At 37.2% G+C, this 15,323-nt stretch overlaps 1 protein-coding gene across 4 annotated transcripts in view; it reads right to left on the bottom strand.

The window, feature by feature from the left end:
- NRDC (nardilysin convertase) overlaps positions 1 to 15,323 on the bottom strand; it is a 92,442-nt gene that overhangs the window by 14,083 nt on the left and 63,036 nt on the right. For all 4 annotated transcript variants that reach the window (XM_019018433.4, XM_019018440.4, XM_055348509.2 and 1 more), the window contains 11 exons: positions 15,245 to 15,314; positions 13,492 to 13,569; positions 11,877 to 11,997; positions 11,735 to 11,793; positions 11,221 to 11,275; positions 9,184 to 9,288; positions 7,469 to 7,592; positions 6,504 to 6,590; positions 3,994 to 4,113; positions 2,706 to 2,757; positions 522 to 672 (listed from right to left, as the gene is read on the bottom strand). In XM_019018433.4, the coding sequence (XP_018873978.2) occupies positions 522 to 672; positions 2,706 to 2,757; positions 3,994 to 4,113; positions 6,504 to 6,590; positions 7,469 to 7,592; positions 9,184 to 9,288; positions 11,221 to 11,275; positions 11,735 to 11,793; positions 11,877 to 11,997; positions 13,492 to 13,569; positions 15,245 to 15,314 (1,022 nt within the window). The remainder of the gene's footprint in view (positions 1 to 521; positions 673 to 2,705; positions 2,758 to 3,993; positions 4,114 to 6,503; positions 6,591 to 7,468; positions 7,593 to 9,183; positions 9,289 to 11,220; positions 11,276 to 11,734; positions 11,794 to 11,876; positions 11,998 to 13,491; positions 13,570 to 15,244; positions 15,315 to 15,323) is intronic.

The raw sequence follows: 15,323 nt of genomic DNA, 5'->3' as shown, positions 1-15,323 counted from the left end.
CATGGAGAAACCCCATCTCTACTAAAAATACAAAAATTAGCTGGGTGTGGTGGTGCGTGCCTGTAGTCCCAGCTACTCAGCAGGCTGAGGCATGAGAACTGATTGAACCCGGGAGGCGGAGGTTGCAGTGAACCAAGATCACACCACTGCATTCCAGTCTGGGTGATGGAGTGAGTATCTGTCTCAAAAAAAAAAAAAAAGGTTATTCCTGTATGGTAAAAAATTTAGCTAGAACTAATCCTAAATGCCAGTGTTGGTTGTGGAGAAACTGACAGCAAAGGGAAGTGAAATCAATCCTAAAGCATGGGCTATAATCCCATGCACTGCCAGTAATTAATGAAACATATGTTGTTCTTATGTATAGTCAGTCACAGTTAGAATAGCTGTCATCAGCCAAGAATATTCAAGATAATCCACATTAATACACATTTATTTCTCTGTACAGCATCCCATGCACAAACCTCTAAATAAATATGGTATTTTAATGCTCTCTATAAGGAAAACAGAGTACTTGTACTTACAGGTAGTTTGTGGTTAAATCCTTTCACTCGAATAATTAAACCATGTTCTCCAGCTACCAGTTTATACTCCAGCTGTGCCACATCTGCTTCATAAGCTGGTTCCGCAAGGTTATGCGTAAGGATATTGACAAAGATATCAAAGAGGACCACACTAAGAAGTACAAAATGCAAATGGCATCTTTAATTGGTAAGAAAGACACATGAAATAGATTTGCTTCAATTTAGAGTAAGCAGCTTCATTTTCAGAAAGTATAAATTCTCTACTCCAGAATGTAAAAGGTAATACAGCTTACTCAGGATTCAGTTTCAGAGATGTATTACAGAATTCCTACCTTCAGCAGTGTTTCCCAATCTTCTTCATGTCATGTACACATGCAAAATGATAATATTTATATTGTACAATGAGGTAAATGGAATAGGCATCAGCAGCACTGGCCTGAAGGCTCTGTCTACCCTCCAAGTCTAGGCATTCTGACTAATTAAAAATATGAGTTTGGGATTGCATTTTTTAGAGTGAATATTAACAAATTCTAGTGCTGCTTGTCATTTTAAGTTTGGATTTTACAGTTAAGTAGGAAAAGAAAGAAGAACTGCACCAACATTTCCCAAGTATCTCCTACGTTCAGACACATTTCCCAAGTATCTCCTAGGTTCAGACACATTTCCCAAGTATCTCTCCTACGTTCAGACACATTTCCCAAGTATCTCCTAGGTTCAGACACATTTCCCAAGTATCTCCTACGTTCAGATACATTTCGCAAGTATCTCCTAGGTTCAGACACATTTCCCAAGTATCTCCTAGGTTCAGACACATTTCCCAAGTATCTCCTAGGTTCAGACACATTTCCCAAGTATCTCCTACGTTCAGACACATTTCCCAAGTATCTCCTAGGTTCAGACACATTTCCCAAGTATCTCCTACGTTCAGACACATTTCCCAAGTATCTCCTACGTTCAGACACATTTCCCAAGTATCTCCTACGTTCAGACACATTTCCCAAGTATCTGCTACGTTCAGACACATTTCCCAAGTATCTCCTAGGTTCAGACACATTTCCCAAGTATCTCTCCTACGTTCAGACACATTTCCCAAGTATCTCCTACGTTCAGATACATTTCCCAAGTATCTCCTACGTTCAGACACATTTCCCAAGTATCTCCTACGTTCAGACACATTTCCCAAGTATCTCCTACGTTCAGATACATTTCCCAAATATCTCCTACGTTCAGATACATTTCCCAAGTATCTCCTACGTTCAGACACATTTCCCAAGTATCTCCTACGTTCAGATACATTTCCCAAGTATCTCCTAGGTTCAGACACATTTCCCAAGTATCTGCTACGTTCAGACACATTTCCCAAGTATCTCCTACGTTCAGATACATTTCCCAAATATCTCCTACGTTCAGATACATTTCCCAAGTATCTCCTAGGTTCAGACACATTTCCCAAGTATCTCCTACGTTCAGATACATTTCCCAAGTATCTGCTACGTTCAGACACATTTCCCAAGTATCTCCTAGGTTCAGACACATTTCCCAAGTATCTCCTAGGTTCAGACACATTTCCCAAGTATCTCCTACGTTCAGACACATTTCCCAAGTATCTCCTACGTTCAGACACATTTCTCAAGTATCTCCTAGGTTCAGACACATTTCTGAAGTATCTCCTACGTTCAGACACATTTCCCAAGTATCTCCTATGTTCAGACACATTTCCCAAATATCTCCTATGTTCAGATACACTTTAGGGTCTCCGACCACCCACAATGAAAGCTATCTACATAAATATATAAGGGATTTGCTAAGAACAGGAACAATCACATTCCTTGGTAGTCTATAAATACAGAATCAACAGATCCATCAGTCTCATTATAGACTGGACACTCACCCAAACTGATCTTTAAGGACTTTTCCCCATCCAGTAACTGGGAACTAATTGCTCTAGTCTACACTATCAGCATGTTTTACCAATGGGTGCTGGTAATGGAGCAGCCACAGTTCCATTTTAATGTTTGGTAATAATACAAATAACTTGTTTGGAGTACAGAAAAAAATACATAAATCAGCAACATAGCTCAAATATGGATAGAGAAAATGACAGAATGATTTAGAATGAAACAAACAAAATAGTTTTTCAATAACTAAAAAATGTATTTTCCAGAAAAAAAGACAATTGCTTACTTTGCTGCAGATTTCTGTATCAAGGGTGAAATTAGATGGAAACGTATATATGCTAAAAGAAAAAAGACCATAGATAAAAAAGGTTAGGGGCCTCAGATATTTTATACATCTGTTATTTTCCCCTAATATATATATATTTTTAATTCTGAAGTAAACTACTAATCCTTAAATCCTCATTACATCTTTATTCTTAAGGGTCTTTAAAAAGTAGTATTTACCATTCCAAATAAAGAGTTCCAAAAGGCACTCTTTAATCTATGGGAAGACCAGACATAAGGGCAGATACTTAGAGAGGCCTATAAATACTCTTATTTATTAATAGCTTCAGTCAGGAAAAATTTTTAGAGGACAGATGCTAAGAACATTAAGAGAACAACCCCAGCATTCACACAAATTTACAGCAGAGGCTTTCCAAGGAAACTGAATTTGAGGAGATTTTTAGAAACTCATAAGCTATTCAAAAAAAATTATGAAAATAACTTCCCAATAAACTCAATAATCCCACAGAGCTACAATATAGTTGTGTTTTGAGGTTGGGGATATGGGTTAAATGACATACAAGAGCACCCAGCCTATGATTCCATGTGGCTTCAGTAAGTTCCTTATGCCATGTTCAAGAACAGAACAGTAAAAAGCAGCACAGTTAGGGCCACAACATTAAAGATAAGGACTTTAGAGTCTACTTAACTCTATACTATGCTTCCTTTATGCTGAAAACAAAATGGTAGAAGGAGGCAGTTGGTGGGGCTTTCACATTTGTAATGCTGGACTAGGCTATCTGTCTATGAATAATTCCTTTGTGTATTCTTATCTCTTTTTAAAAACAACAATGTTCAAATAACACGAGTTCCTTAAGATGGCCAAATACCTGGCTCTGCTTTCATTTAACTGAAAGAAAAAAACCTAAAAACAATTTCATTCTAGCCTTAAATTTTCATTTCCTGGACACTGGAGTGTCCATAAGGATTTCTGTGACAGCATAGGAGGACAGTATAAATCTGGTAGATAAGCCTAGAAAAAGTCTTCAAACGGAAGGGGAAAAGGAAAGAGAAGTAGGTGATCTACACAGGGGAAGCAAGTTACAGCAAAGTGGAGAAATATTTGTTTTACTTATTTTACTCCTTTTAGGGAGGGTGAGAGGGCATCAAGGTGGCTGATAGAGGCATCCAGCCCCAGCCTCCTCCACAAAGGAAGATCAAAATAGCAAGTAGATAATCACATGTGAAACAGAGCATCTAAAGAGAACACTGGAATTCAGCAGGGAAGTAACAGGAGGGCAACATGTTACCTTTGGGGATTTTAAATTTGTTGTCTTTCTTATACCACAGGCAACCTTGTGGAGTATTCACAATTTTAACTGGGTATTCTGTTTCCGGGCAATCGAAAGCCTTCAACGTAAAGTCCGTGGCTAATAAAAGAAGATAATAATAATTCACTCAAGTATTTCAGCAGGAGCCCCAGTAATCTGTTATTGGCTTCAGAAGTCTAAGTAACTTTTCTCTGTGGCAAAAATAAGCCAAATTCAAATGTTGGAATACATTAAATTAGTAGACCAATACCGAAGGGAAAAACTATGTTGGTCTTAAAGTAAATAAATTCTAAAGATCTGGAATTTCCCAAGAACTGATTCTGGTTGCTACACATTCTGCTTCATTCACTTTCTTACAGACAATTTTAACTGAGAGAGGAGCCTTTAGTCAGGATAGTTTCATAAACCAATTTATTAAACAATCCATTAATTCATGAGAATGCCTTTTACCAACCTTATGCTATACATTTGAAAAGTTACGAAATAGTTCTGTTCAAAGTCAAACTTGTCCTTTTGGTTAATTAAAACAGTTTCATTATCACATAGATGAAAAATAGCTAATTTTTAAAATTTGAGTACTTGCTATATTTAGGTAAAAGAGCTGGATTTGGTAGGCATGGTGGCTCATGCCTGTAATCCCAACACTTTAGAAGGCTGAAGCAGGAGGATCACTTGAAGCCAGGAGTTTGAGACCAGCCTGGGCAACATAGAGAGACCACATCTCTAGAAACAAATTAAAAATTAGCTGGGCATTGTGGTGCGCACCTGTAATCCCAGCTACTCAAGAGTCTGACACAGGAGGACTGCTTGAGTTCAGCAGGTCAAGGCTGCAGTGAGCCATGATCATGCCACTGCACTCCAACCTGGGCAACAGAGTAAAACCCTAACTCAGAAAACCAAAATAATAAGCTAACTGGGTTGTTTAGATTATTTACAGTTCAACATATGAAACTGAAGTGTCTAATATAGATAATTAATACTTTTTTTTTTTTGGCGTGTGTGATGGGGTTTCACTCTTGTTGCCCAGGCTGGAGTGCAATGGTGCGATCTCAGCTCACCGCAACCTCAGCCTCCTGGGTTCAAGTGATTCTCCTGCCTTAGCCTCCCAAATAGCTGGGATTACAGGCATGCGCCACCACGCCTGGCTAATTTTGTATTTTTTTGGAGAGATGGGGTTTCTCCATGTTCCTCAGGCTGGTCTCAAACTCCTGACCTCAGGTGATGTGCCTGCCTTGGCCTCCCAAAGTGCTAGGATTACAGGTATGAGCCATGGCACCTGGCCAATACTTTTTCAAAAGGCTTTTTTTTCCTAATGAAAGGGAGATTCACATAACATAAACTTAGCTATTTTAAAGTGAACAATTCAGAAGCATTAATACATTCACGATGTTGTGCAACTACCACTTCTAGCTAGTTCCAAATCATTTTCATCACCCCAAAAGGAAACCCCCCACTCCTTAAGAGACTGCTCCTCATTACCCACTCACCTCAGCCCCTAGCAATCATCAATCTATGTTCTGTCTCTGGATTTATCTATTCTGAATATTTCGTATACATGGACTTATCTGTGACCTTTTGTGTCTAGCTTCTTTCACTTCGCATGATGTTTGCAAGGTTCTTCCCCATTATAGTATGTATCAGTACTACACCTTTTATGAGTAATATTGTAAAGTATGTATACATCACAATTTGTTTATACATTCATCCACTGATGGACATTTGGGCTGTTTCCATCTTTTGAGTATTGTGAACAGTGCTCTGTGAACATGAAGGTCCATGTATTTGTTTGAGTACCTGTTTTCAATTATTTTGGGTATATACTTAGACATGTAATGAATGGCTTGGAAATAGTGTTCTGAGTAAATTACAGTTATAAGCAACTCTAAAACCTTGGACTTAGGATTGGTAGCTTTCAATGATTTTTTTCTGCAACTCACTTAGAAATATGTTTTCCACTGCAAGCTAGTAGACAGGCAGATATCTGAAACAAAAGTTCTTAAAATAACATTCTTTCTACATAAAATGAAACACTTTGCTATTTTCTATTCTAACTGATTTTTTAATGCTTTCATGGCTCATTACACTGAACTTACAATCTATTACATTGACTTCACAACCTTCTAATGGGCTGCCACCTGCAGTTTGAAAAGCAATAGAAAAATCTGGCAAGATAATGGCAATCCCTAAGGAGACTGGTATGAAAGGATCAGCTACTCTATACAAGATAAAGCATAAACTTCAGAGTCCCAAGATCTGTGTTTAAATCCTGGTTTCTCATTCACCAACTGAATAGTCTTGTACCAGTCACTTTGCTTTTTTGACCCCCAGTTTTCTCATTTGGAAAAGTAAGAAAATACTAATGCCAACCTCAGAATGTTACTGGGAATCTCAAATATAAATTCCTATGATACTTTGTAAAATATAATGTGCTATACAGGTGCCTATTAGCACATGGATGGATTATGTATAAAAATTGCTATTTTACTGACCTATGTACTTATTTTCAGCTGGAAGATGAAGATCTGGATTTAATTCGAAATTACTATTCCACAGTTCAGCCCAAGAGTTTTCAATATCTGTAAAGGAGAAAAATAAACTGACGCAATAAACAATGCAATGTTCAACATTCTCTTAATAATAAACTAGTTATCAACTGGCCTACAAATCAATTATCCTTTCTCAGGAAAACTGTGACTGACACATATCCAGGCATTCTAGAATCGTGCTACTCAAAGTGTGGTCCTAGCAGCACTGGCATCACCTGGGAGATTGTCAGAAATGCAGAATCTGGCCGGGCACGGTGGCTCACACCTGTAAGCTCAACACGTTGGGAGGCTGAGGTGGGTGGATCACCTAAGATCAGGAGTTCAAGACCAGACTGACCAACATGGTGAAACCCCAGACAGATTTCTACTAAAAATACAAAATTAGCCGGGCGTGGTGGCATATGCCTGTAATCCCAGCTACTTGGGAAGCAGGGACAGGAGAATTGCTTGAACCCAGGGGGCAAAAGAAGTTGCAGTGAGCCAAGATCGCACCACTGCACTCCAGCCTGAGCAACAAGAGCAAAACTCCGTCTCAAAAAAAAAAAAAAAAGAAAAAAGAGAAATGCAGAATCTCAGGCCCTACCCAGACCCTCTGACTCAGAATCTGCATTTTAGTAAGATCTCCAAGTGACAAAAATGCACACTACATTTGAGAAGCATTCTTCTAAAACTAAGTCAAAACTCTGCCCCCAAAATACCCAGATAACAGAATTTTTTCACTAGTTAGTAAATATAAACATAGCAGAAAATAACTTCCTGTGCAGTAGTATAAGTAATTTTCATTTCAAAGTGAACTTTTTAAAAAATTATACTTTTTCCCCCTCTAGAACCATTAAATTATTAAAGAATAAACATTTCCAGGTAAGTTAAATATACCTAAATGTAAGACAATTGTTAAAATATTTTACCTTCCATACTATATTGAGTTCCAAACCATTTCTCCTTGAGGTCACATTTTCCCTCATTAGCACCAGACAGTAAAACAAGATTTGCTTTTTGAGGAACTAGCTGATTCAAGGCTTCACCAATGACCTAGTAAAGTGGGAAGAGGGGAAAGAGATACACACAATTTTAACCTAATACATCTCTGTTAAAAAGGCAAAAATCACATTGTTAGGCACCTTCAAGATCTATGCTCATAAAAATACCTACAGTTCATGAACACCCTAATTTACAAAGTCTCATCAGTGTTTCAAAAACTTTTTTCCTACTTTATTGAGGTATAGTTGACAAACATCAAGTATATTCTTGATAATGCTTTAAACAGTGTTTATCTTAAATCCTACATATTAACAGCATTAGCAGTAAAAATAGCTATCCTTTACTACTAAGCTTCTACTGTGAGCCAGGAAGTATTTAACATACATTATTTCATTTATTCCTAAAAACAATCCTAAGATACACTTATTTACACAAAATAACAGTCAGCTTTGGGTGATGGTTAAGTCATTTGCTCAGGTTAAAGATTATGTAACTTGTACAGAATAATACAGCTAGAAGTGGCAAAAGTGGAGTTCTAACTAAATTTGTACATGCTACCAAGGACTATGCTCCTAACAGCTATGTTTTGTATCACTTCATATCCAGGAATCAGTAAAACACTGCCAAGGTAGGGCCTCCTTCAGTAATCCTCCAGCTACAATAAGGACTAAACAGAATTTTGTGGCTTGGTTTGGAGCCCTAACTACTACTTAAACACCATTTATTTAAGTATAAAACAACAAATGGTGGTTCAGAAAAAAACACAACCAGCCACTACCAGGCACAACCATCCTAGTGACATGGCAAGAATGTGTGGTTGTTCCTTCCTCCTTTACCTTTCCCTGTCCTCTTTAAAATTAATAGTTTAGGAACGTCTATGCTAAAATATCTCAAGGAATGCCCTATGTTATAATTTCTTAATCTCAGCACTATTAACATCTTGTGTCAAATAACTATGGTAGGATCCTGTCTTCTGCATTATAGGACATTTAGCAGCATCCCTGGCTTCTACCCACTGGATCCCAGGAGCACCCCACGCCCCACCCTGAGTTGTGACAACCAAAATGTCTCCAGACACTGATAAATATCCCCTGGAAGGCAAAAGTCACCTCTGGTTGATGCGTGCTATCCTGTATGAAACAAAATGACTTATTCTCCACTAGCGAAGGAATGACCCTGACCAACAATGTATTGGCATGTAACATTATCCCTAAGTCATATGTTTCTAATTTGGGAACCTTACATTTTTTTAATAAATATTTTCAAAATGATTAAAAATTTAATTGTCCTGACTCTCCAACTGAATTAAAAGGTAAGCTAAACAATGTATTTTTCACAGGGAAACCACATAATTCTTAGGAATCACTTCATCTATTTCAGTAGATGTTTCAACATTTGAAAATTATTAAAATAGGACCTAACAAGTACTGATTTTGATTTTCTCCTTATATTAAAACTTAATTATGTAAAAGAACCATGAGAAATTATTCACAAAACTGTTGATACTTCTGTTTAAACAAACAAAAATCCTGACTAAATATAACTAAGTTTTCTTCGTTCCCATGGTTCTTAAATACATCTTCGTACTTTCTCACCCTCCTCTTCCCCTAAAAGTAAGTTTTAGATGTATAAACCTCCTTACTTCTGGCTTGTATTCAAAAAGAAGCTGATCTCCAGTGAGAATGTCCTGCAATGGGTACAGCTGCATGTTCTCACACATGTTTTCCACATACTCAACTGGATCTGTCTGTAAAGAGGTAAATTATTTCACACCAGAATTTCTCCATTATTATATTTGATTTACCACAACATACAAATACTTTCTCCCTTTCTTATTAACAATAAAACCAAAAGCTTCTGAACAGATACAACGAGATATAATTGCAGCTTAAGAATCTGATGCTCAGTAGGCTGGACATAGTGGCTCATGCCTGTAATCCCAGCATTTGGGAGGCAGAGGTGGTTAGATTACTTGAGACCAGCCTGGGCAACATGGCGAAACCCTGTCTTTACAAAAAATGCAAAAATAAGACAGGTGTGGTAGTACACGCCTGTAGTGTCAGCTCCTTGGGGAGCTGAGGTGGGAGGGATGCTTGAGCCCAGGAGGTTGAAGCTGCAGTGAGCTGAGATCGTGCCACCATACTCCAGCATGGGCAACAAAGCAAGACCCTATCTCCAAAAAAAAAAAATTCTAAGAAAATATAGCCATAGCTACTCCCTTAGAGAGCTTAAACTCATACCCCTCATGCATCACTCTGAGCCCTATAACCCATTAGGTTCTAGTCATATCACAGCCTCTTCATGAGAGCAATTACCACACTGGACTATGAATGCCTGTTTACCAGTCAAGTGCCCCACATGATTATGTGAGCAATAAAGACAGGCAACCTATCACTACAGCACTATCGTCTAAAAACTATTTGTAAGCATGAATCAAATCAATGTAGAAATCAAAATGTGTTGGGCCGGGCACAGTGGCTCATGCCTGTAGTTCCAGCTATTTGGGAGGCTGAGGCAGAAGAATAGCTTGAACCTGGGAGGTGGAGGTTGCAGTGAGCCAAGATCATGCCACTGCACTCCTGCCCAGATGACAGAGCAAGACTCTGTCTCAAAAAAAAAAAAAAAAAAAAAAAAATCAAAATGTGTTGACTGGGCATGGTGGCTCATGCCTGTGATCCTACCACTTTGGGAGGCCAGTGCAGGAGGATAACTTGAGCCCAGTTTGAGGTAAGCCTGGGCAACACAGCAAGACCCTGTCTCTAATTAAAATTTTTAAAAAATTAAAATGTGAGTGTCAGATAAAAGTCTTGCGATAAGAAGTTATATTAATAAAAATATTATTTTAATTTAAAACTGAAAGAATGACCACTGGTTCACTGATACATGAAATGGAAATATTTTTCCAGAGGAACGTAGTCAATTCAAGTATTTACCGAGCACCCAGATACACAGACTCTTAAAACTGACAGGTCCTTCAGATACCAAGTGGTTCCAGTCCCATGTTTTACAATGAGGAAACATAGTCGGATTTTTCCTGACTAGATGGCTAGATGGCTTGCCTAAGGTCACACAGTGAGTAAACGACAGGCAGAATGGACATCAGAACTCTGACCTCATAACATATCCCATACGCTTCCCAAAACACCACACTGCCCAGTCCTTTACTAGACGCCTGGGCTCAAGCAACCTGCCTGCTCGACCTCCCAAAATGTTTGGATTACAGGCATGAGCCACAGTGCCCAGCCTGTGAGCCTATTTCAATCAAGGAAAATGCTCTCCTTCCCCAGAATTCCAAAGCGCAATGTTTCCAACATTACACCTGGTAAATATAAATTACCTTATAGAATGTCTTCACAATATTTGAATTCCCAAAATATTAAATACCATAACAAGTCTCCATGAATGTTTATTGAAGGGATAGATGGATGACTATGTAGATAAATGATTACCACACAACATCATCTGTGTCATCTGCTTAATCCTCTCACTTATCTTACTCAATATAAATACTCAAAAACCAATAGTTAATTTTCAGATAGCTTCAAGGCCACCTGGAGACTCACATGACACAGAATGACAGAATTAAAACTCCACTGACACTTTCAAAAAGAGGAACAATGTCGACACCAGTTTCAACTCAGTCACAGATAACATGCAAAAAGAATTTGACTTCCAGTACCTGTTCTTGGTAATGAAATTCATTATCCTCAATTTTCCGAATCTCTTCAAAAATTCTGTGAAGGAGAAAACTATAATTAGAAGATACATTAAAATTTCTGCCTACTTGAGGGAGAAGAGCGGGAGGGAGAGGATCAGACAAGGTTAACTATTGGGTAGTAGGCTTAGTACCTGGGTGACAAAATAATCTGTACAACAAACCACCGTGACACAAGTTTACCTACATAACAAACCTGCATATATACCCCTGAACCTAGAATAAAAGTTTAAAAAATTCTCAATAGAAGCATCAACAATAAAAGAGAAGCGTGAAAATAAAGGGACTGCCCACATATGTGTAAAGCCTTAGTATACAATCACATGTAGAGGGATAAGGATATGGAGTCAATAAAGGAAACAGAGCAGAAAATGCCTGAAAAAACATCAAGGCAAGACTAAAGCATGTCTACCAGCAGCCTGAAGCCTCAAATATACCAGAACTGGCTCCTGGCCTCATTCCAGGAAGTGTTTATTACCTTTTTTCTGGGCCTAGCTTCTGCAGCATTTTTAAATACTGAAAGACAGTGTAAGCAACCTGAAAACAAAACATCCAATTAGTCTTTTGCATAAAATGATATCTACGTAAAAGGAAAAAACAACTGAATTTGAATTATTTACCTCATAAAAATGTTCATAACCCTCGTCAGTCAATGTAATAGAAATGCTGAACACTGAATAAGTAGAATTTTGCTCAAATCCTGTCTCACCATTTCCACCAAACAGTGCAAGAGCCCAGCATCTACAGGTGGGGAAAAAAATTAACCTAATCAATGTTCCTGGACTGACAGTCTACAGACATTCAAATTAACAAAATATAGAGGCTTTCTATGTAAAATGTGGAAACCTCAGCCTTCGATGTAAACATATACTTTCCAACAGTAAATCTAAAAGTGCGAATTTTAAAAGCACAAGGCCTCCCAAGGAACTGTGGTACATTTAGGAATCACCAGAAGGAAATAACAGTCTTTGTTTAATGCAAATACGAATAGATATGGCAACATAATAAAACATTAACAGTTTTATTAAGCCAAAACCATTCCTTTTGAAGAGAACAGCACAAAATATTCAAATGATGGCTGCTGGAAAGCATTTTGCTTACCTTTTTTTTACTTTTTTTTTTTTTTAAATAAAGACAGGGTCTTACAATGTTGCCCAGGCTGGTCTCGAACTCCTGGGCTCAAGCAATCCTCCACCTCAGCCTCCCAAGTGCTGGAATTACAGGCGTGAGCCACCGTGCCTGGCCTCACCATTTTTGAACCTGTCTCCTAGGAGAAGCCTTAAGACACTTCTAAAACATACTTACATTGAATGTCAAGTGAGTTCTTTGAGGCTGTCAGCTAACCTACATAGGTTGTCTAAGAAAGAAATAATGAGACTATACCTTTCCCTGACTAGATTAATTCTGAAAAATTAAAAAGAGAGGACACCAGAATAGAGTCTGAAATTCTAATAAAGCTTAGTAAGGTAGAAAGGTTGTGCACAGCTCAAAGCATATAACATATATTGTGTAAGGTACATATGAACCCAATATCATTAGTTTATTATTTTATAGTTAACTCTCCCCTCTTAGTTTTCTTTGAATGTTCTAGTACACGAAAGTGTCTTAAAAATACTTATTTAAATGTCTCATCTATCCTTCCATTCTCATACTATTCATTTATAGAAAAATCAAACAAGGAATTACTTTAATATATTAGTCTTGATTCTAAAATTGTATTTCTATTATTTGGCTATAGGTGACTTAAACAGGTGCTTTAATGCTTAGGAAACATTCTGCTAACATGGCTGCATATACCATTTGCAGTCCCACCTATTAATTATGATTTATCTACCCAATGAAGTTTTCATTAAAGTCTAGCCTTGGGGGTTAGGAAAGCCTGGAGATCCATAGCATTTAAATAATTGATTTCTTTACCATTCAGTCAAATATAAATTCTTGATTAGAGCTAATTATTTTATGTAATTCTGGAATCTATTAATTTCATTTATGATTTTTTAAAATTTTGTGTACAAATAACTTCCAACAATGGGCTAAAAGGTGGCTTACAAGGAAATACACAAATATAATATGGCCATTAAAATAATGTAAGTTATTAAAATGACTATAATTAAGCATTAAATTTTATTCTAGGCTTCCTGGCAGCTAAAGTAAAAGAATGCATTATATAATACTTATTGTCTATTATTTTTCAGAGATTGCTATACTGAAAATACTTATTAATTGAATACTTGCTTTTTCCTAAGGAAAGAAAGAATGCTGCCTTTGCCTTCATGTCCAACCAGCCAGGATATATAATGAAGTGGCTTCACCCTTTTGAAAAAATTTAATGGTCAGAAGAAAAAAATAAAAGGTATAAATACACTAGAAAATCTTACCTCTAAGGCCACAATAATTGAAAATATAATCACAAACTTATTCTCACATATGTCCACTAAACATGAAATTGTAATTAATTTAGTAGCAGGAAGATAAAAACAGAAAATATAGTAAAATTAACTCTTTCATTTGAGATTACTGAAGAGTACAATCATCCCAAAATTTAAGGGCACTACTTTTTCTCTTGGACACCAAACTTATCTGCTCTCATGATAAATCTTTTTGCTTCACCCAATATGAAATGTAGATTCCTTATCAGTCTAGAACCTAATATAGGTATGAATTACTGTCTGTAAAAGCTTTTGGTACTACATTGGGTTCTGTGGTAAAGTGAAATGTGTTGTTCAGAGGGTCAGAAAATCTTGGTTCTAGTTTTAGTTTTTCCTTTAAGTAAATCATGACCTTGAGCAAGATACTTAACCGTATTCTTCTTTTTCTCTTCACTTGCCCAACTACTTACTCACAGAGTTTTCATGAAAATGCAATAACAAGTATAAAAATGCTTTATCACATACTAATAATGTAATAGTCCGAGTAATTGTGCACATGCTGTTCAAATTGTCTTTCCCCCTGGCCTCTACTGTAATTTTGTTAAAGTATTCCTACCACAAAGACATACAGAAAAAAATTGAGTTTTCTGTATATTTCTGTATATATGAGAAAATTTAATTAGGTTACACAGTTAAATTCAGTAAATTCTTGAAAGTCAAGATATGATTTTCAACTATGTTAAGCAATCCTTAAAGCCCATACAACCTTGTTTAAAATATGAATTTGGCTGGGCACAGTGGCTCATGTCTGTAATCCCAGCACTTTGGGAGGCCAAGGTGAGTGGACTGCTTGAGCCCCACCCCCCCTCCCAAAAAAGTTAAATTTTTATCAGTTGATTAGCATTTATTTCTAATTGGAAAAGCATTTGTAGGCATTGACTGATCCTTAACTTAAATAATTCTCTGGCCCATGCTACACTGCTCATATAAGATAACTATACAGACAAGTAGAACTTCTTTCCCAATTTGCATAAACCTGCCCTAATTCAGAGGAGTAAATCCTTGGGATTTATGTACCCTAGTCATATTACCAATCCAAATTATTATTATTTTGAGACAGAGTCTTGCTTTGTCGCCCAGGCTGGAGTGCAGTGGCACAATATCAACTCACTGCAACCTCCACCTCTCAGCTTCAAACAATTCTCGTGCCTCAGCCACCTGAGTAGCTGGGATTACAGGTGTGTGCCACCACGCCTTGGCTAGTTTTTTGATATTTTTAGTCGAGACAGGGTTTCGCTATGTTGGCCAGTCTGCCAGGCCCAAATTATTTAACTTTATTTTTGACAAGATCGAAACAAATTATAAAAGTTAGCATTCACACTAAACACTTAATTTCAAAGACTTAAGAAAGGCCACTATAACTGAGAAAGCTCTAGTTTTTATATCCAAAAAATAGTAAAATACATAGCAAGGCTTGAAAGCTCCCGGAGTAATCAAGTTCCAGGTTACCGTATTGCTATGTTTATAAATTCAGAACCCCCAAACTTAAACCATTTAGCATGCTTTAAAAATTATTCTCACTTGGTTCTAATGAAGTAAATTTTCCCTTAAACTCTTACCTGTAATGTTGCTGTTGAGGAGGAAGTGCCCATGTGATGGTCAGAGCATGAATTTTTCTGATTGGAACAACTAAACAAA

Source organism: Gorilla gorilla, chromosome 1 (genome assembly GCF_029281585.2).
Source record: "Gorilla gorilla gorilla isolate KB3781 chromosome 1, NHGRI_mGorGor1-v2.1_pri, whole genome shotgun sequence".
Taxonomy (NCBI): Eukaryota; Metazoa; Chordata; class Mammalia; order Primates; family Hominidae; genus Gorilla; species Gorilla gorilla.
This window is presented reverse-complemented; position numbering and strand designations above follow the sequence as displayed.